This window comes from Neltuma alba, unplaced genomic scaffold (genome assembly GCF_004799145.2).
Source record: "Neltuma alba isolate B1F8T4 unplaced genomic scaffold, ASM479914v2 tig00011204_pilon, whole genome shotgun sequence".
NCBI lineage: Eukaryota > Viridiplantae > Streptophyta > Magnoliopsida > Fabales > Fabaceae > Neltuma > Neltuma alba.
Genome location: NW_021635928.1, coordinates 62673 through 67955, shown reverse-complemented (window position 1 = coordinate 67955; position 5283 = coordinate 62673). Strand labels below are relative to the sequence as shown.

Below are 5283 nucleotides of genomic sequence, written 5' to 3'. Positions count from 1 at the left end.
CCCTACCTAGAAAAAAACTCCAATTAATTGAATTTTATGAGCTTACTCATCTTTGATGGAGAGAAAACGAGAGGGAAAAAAATGTGGGAGATAAGTGATTTTTACCAGTTTGAACAAAAAAAAATTTGAGGAAAGAAAATTTGAAATTTCTTCCCAACTTTTCTCTTGACACAAGGAGGGAAAAAACTATTTTCCTTTCATCTCATTCATCTTTTATTTTTATATTATATTTTTAGTATTTATTAATATTTTCTTGTTCATCAAAATAAAAAAATTGATAATATTTTTTTTTCTTCTTTCATTTTTTTCCCTCCAAACTTCTCTTTCCATCCAAACCAAGCATTAAAAGAGGGAGAAAAAACTGACATGCTAGCGAAGCATGCTTTAGAAATATTGCCTAGATTTCTTTTGATTCCTTTACATGATTTTTATTTACTCGTTTTCTTTCCTTACAAAAATCAAAACTACAAAAAAAAAACTTACAATGATATTTACAGATTAATGGATATTAAGATTATTACATCAAGAAATAAAATCTAGAACTAATTACGCATTTATAAAATACCTGGTATGATTCAAATCATTAATAATTGCATTAATGTGTATGGGCCATTATCAAATACATGGGAGCATCTTCTTCTCTCTAATGGCACAAATCTGTGGGACAGCAATTGTCAATTCTGTATTTCTGTTGGCTACTTCAATTAGTTGTTTTCTTGATTGTCATTATTATGGATTGCAGAATAAAATCAACGTTTATATAGTGATAATCATTTTTTTAAATTATCGGTTCCCTTTGTCCCAAGTTTTTGTCATTTAATTAATTTCTTTCAAACCTTCTTTATCTCTTATTTTATTCTGTATTTCTGTTTTTCAGCAGCGAATAGTAGTAACAAATTAAAATAAGGATGGCCAGATAATGACATAACACAAAATAAATGGATAAAAGGGGATTTAATTAACTTTTCCAAAAACATTGAACGAAATCATGAAATCAGAATCAACTTTAATTTCCATAATACACACACCGTGGAATCTTCAAAAAAAAAAAAAAAGAAGAAAAACATAGAATCTTTGGACCTAGGAGAAGAGTTTGGAATGATTCTTGGCTTCACTGTGAAACAAGAATGATGAGGAGAAGAAGTAAAGAACATAAATAGAATATACCTGGAGCTATATACATATATATATATATGCGCCTTCATTGTTTCATTCAAGTGATTTAATCGCAAAAATGGTGGAATTTCCTTTCAATAATGTTACATCATCCTTGAGTTTGGATTATTTCAAGGATCACTTATCTTATGTTGCTGTTTCTCTCATTGTTATTGCCCTTTCTGCTGCATATTTCTTCTGCTACAACTTGTTCTTTAGACCCAAGGCCAAGGGTGATATTATTAATATTAATGCTAATAATAATATTATTATTATTTAGATCATTTTTATCATTGCAGTATTACCCCATTTTACTGACATTTATGTATTAATTATTGATGATTTATTTCAGGTTGTTTGGATCCAAAGAATTTCAGAGAATTCAGGCTTGTGAAGAAGACGCGGCTGAGTCCAAATTCTGCAAGATTTAAATTTGCTCTTCCTACACCAACTTCAGTTCTGGGCCTTCCTGTTGGAAAACATGTTAAATGCAGGTCATTTATTTTATTTACTTATTTTGACCACAAGGTCCTTTATTTAAATTTTATAAATAAAATTTCAAACATTTAAGGAATTAAATTAAAGATTTGAACGCCATTTCTCTATATTTTCTTGTATTTTCCAGCAATAAAAATTGATATTTACATTGAAGCTGAAATCTTATTTGGTCCAAAATAAAATATAAAACTCAAATGGTTCATTTTGGTGTAAGCAGAGGAAGAGATAGCAATGGGGAGGAAGTCATTAGACCGTATACCCCAATCACTTTGGATTCCGATGTTGGCTACTTTGAGTTGGTGGTTAAGGTATGTATTCAATAAGCCTAACTTAGATATAAATATTTCATAATTTTACTTAAATTATATTTTCATTTTATATTCAAATCCCTACTAGAACAATATATGCATACTCACACTACATTCAAGGATCATTTTATATTGATTTCTTCTGATAATTTTACATGAATTAATGGAAGTAAGAAAAAATATATTTATTGTTAATATTACTAAATTTCTAATGCTTTTTTAAATGTACAATTCTTTTTTTGAAGAACAAAATATACCTTACTTTTTAATCTAGTTTTAATTTTTTTAAAATGATGATGTCCTCTCGACAAAAAAGTTTTAGTTAAATATATTTTTACTTTCTAATCCAAATATATATTTATGTTAATGGAAGATATCTCAACCACAAAAGAAAAATGAATTTGTTCATTTTGAAAACTATCTAGAGCTAGTGTAGGATGATTTTTATTTTAAGTGAACAGATGCAGATTTAGAAAAACTCACATAAAACAGTATAATTTATTTAAAAATACATTATCTTACACATGCGTCTTATAATTTATGTTTAAACATAACTTTCCAGATGTACCCAAAGGGAAGGATGTCCCACCATTTTAGAGAGATGAAAGAAGGTGATTACTTGGCTGTCAAGGGTCCTAAGGTACATATACTTCTTTGTATAAACTCTTCAAAAGCACTGTAAGTTCTGTTTTGATTACTCACAGCTTTCTGAATTTTATAGTAGCATATTATTTCTTTATTATTAGGAATTTAGACGAGAGGGGTGTATTAGTAAATAAAAAATTAATATAAATTTTAATTTAAAAATTCTTAATGAAGTTAAAAGTTTCAGTCCATATTTTTAAAACAGAAAAAAGTTCATGTAATTAAAACAAAATGTTAAAAAAGTTAGAGTATTTTACTTTCAAAAATGTTATTTTAATACTACCTTTAATTTTTATATAAGACCTAGTTAGTTAATTTGGAAAAACTAAGAATATTCGTTAAGTTAGTTATTGTAATAAATATGTGGTATTCACTAAAATACTTCTATTAATTATGTGTGTCTGAATTACTTATTGATAATAATTTATTAACATATACAATTATTATAGAGATTACTTAACGGTAAAATAAATAAATACCAAAAACAAAATGAACAAAAATCTTATGACTAAATTAAATATAAAATTGACTCTTACATATAACATCACAGGTAGTAATAGGCTAATGTATCATGGCTGTTACAGGGACGTTTCAGTTACAAGCCTGGTCAAGCGAGAGCATATGGAATGCTTGCTGGGGGTTCAGGCATCACCCCAATGTTTCAGGTACGATTATGTGCGTATGTTTGTGTGCATCAACATCAAATGACTTTTTTTTTTTGGGTCGAAAAATTATAAACATAATTTGAAGGGACGAAAGTCAAATTGAGGTAAGATATCCTAATTGTATTTTAATTTTAATCTTTAGGAATCCGAAAAATTCTATACAACAAAAGGTATTGAATTAATTATATTCATCTGTCATTAATTGGGACCATGAAACAAATGCATCTGTATGTGTCCATGCTTTTGCAGCTAATAAGAGCCATCCTAGAAAATCCAAAGGACACTACAAAATTGAGCCTTGTTTATGCCAATGTGACAGTGGATGACATCCTTTTAAAGGTACAGTACCCCCCCTGTGTGTGTGTGTGTGTGTGTGTTTTTTTTTTTTTTTGGCTGATAACAGCACTTCTTTCTCAGCATGATAATAATTGTTAATTAGAATTGAGACTTTTTAGCCTTATAATCAAAGGGGAACTTTGTTTTTAAAAAAAATAATATTACAAAAGACCCTGAATCTATTATGCACTCTGGTGCTTGCTTCAATTCTTTCTTCAGTTTCTGACACTTGACTGGTGCAGGAGGAGCTTGATCGGTTTGCAAACAAGTTTCCTAACCGTTTCAGTGTCTATCATGTTCTAAATAAGGTTTGTTTTCCCAAAACACCAAACCCCCCCTCCCTCCGGGGGGAGGGGCCCCCAAAAATACACACACAAAACCACAAGAACAAACACACACACACAAACTCTACTTTATACAAACAAGCCAAGATCACTTATGCTTCGTGGTAGGAGTCACTGCCCATTACAATTTATGCTTAATAAACCTGTACTTTAATCTCAAAATCAAAGATATAAATAGGAATGTTGATAAGCTTTTACCTAATAACAAATCTTTAATTTGCTGGAAAATTAAAGAAATGCATAATCATATGACTATAAAACATTACACTTTTTCTTATTCTCCTTTCACCCAGCGGAAGAGAAGTAAATGAATCCACTTTCAATCATTTGATTACCCTAAACAAATATGTCAATGAAAACCAAATAAAAAGAACGTATATCTCTATATTTCATCCTGCTCTCAATTTTTGACTTTCTGACTTCCACGTTTTTCACAATACTTTCTTTTTTTAGCATTGGATGCTATTAGTGAATATGACTATTTCTTTTTTCCCCCTTACCCGCACCTGGCAGCCTCCCAACCCATGGAATGGCGGGGTTGGGTTCGTATCCAAGGAAATGATTCAAACCCATTGTCCTGCACCTGCACCTGATATCCAGGTATGCTTCATTCACTAATAATAAACAAGGAATAAATTTCCTTTTCATACAACCAACAATTTCTATGGTAGTCTTAGCCTATGTGACCCCAAAAAATGGGTAAAAGATTTAAGTGTAACGAGTGTCTTTTCTTCATAGATTACCTAATGCAGTTACAAATTTTCAAACACTGAAACTAAAGAAACTTAACAATTCAAGGATAGATATATTAGTACACTCTTCTCATCTTTGCATAAGTTTTTGCCTCTTGATCACGTTACGATTCTTATTTTGATGGAGAAGAATGGTTAAATTTTGCAGATACTAAGGTGTGGTCCACCAGCTATGAATAAAGCCATGGCTACTCACCTTGATGCCCTTGGCTACACACCAAATATGCAGTTTGAGTTTTGATTGTTTTCATTTCTTCCCCCCCCCCCTTTTTTGGCGAATTGATTGTGTTCATTTCTTCGAATCAGTTATGTGTCCTTTTTTAATGAAATGTCTCGTACATCAGAGAATTATATTAAATCATAATAACAACATAGTGGAAATGAGTGATGCAAGACAAAGCTTGACATCGCCACATAATTTAAGAGTGGAACTACTGTTATTGTTCATTTTAAGCTTTTATCCCCCATTATACCATTTTTTTAACATTAAACCAGAATTATATAACCAATGCTAAAAAACATCAAAGCAGCTCTTAGCAAAAACTTTTCTCCTTTCCTTAAAAGTGTTGTTTTAAATATC

The 5283-nt window shown here is 30.3% G+C and overlaps 1 protein-coding gene across 1 annotated transcript; it reads left to right on the top strand.

Moving 5' to 3' along the window:
- Positions 1 to 1234: 1234 nt before the first annotated feature.
- LOC114762273 (NADH--cytochrome b5 reductase 1) lies at positions 1235 to 5134 on the top strand. The gene is made up of 9 exons (XM_028951736.1): positions 1235 to 1388; positions 1508 to 1649; positions 1871 to 1961; positions 2524 to 2601; positions 3191 to 3271; positions 3521 to 3610; positions 3850 to 3915; positions 4465 to 4551; positions 4852 to 5134. Exons 1-9 carry the CDS (start codon positions 1235 to 1237, stop codon positions 4942 to 4944), a joined length of 882 nt encoding a protein of 293 aa, XP_028807569.1. The 3' UTR covers positions 4945 to 5134.
- Positions 5135 to 5283: the final 149 nt, after the last annotated feature.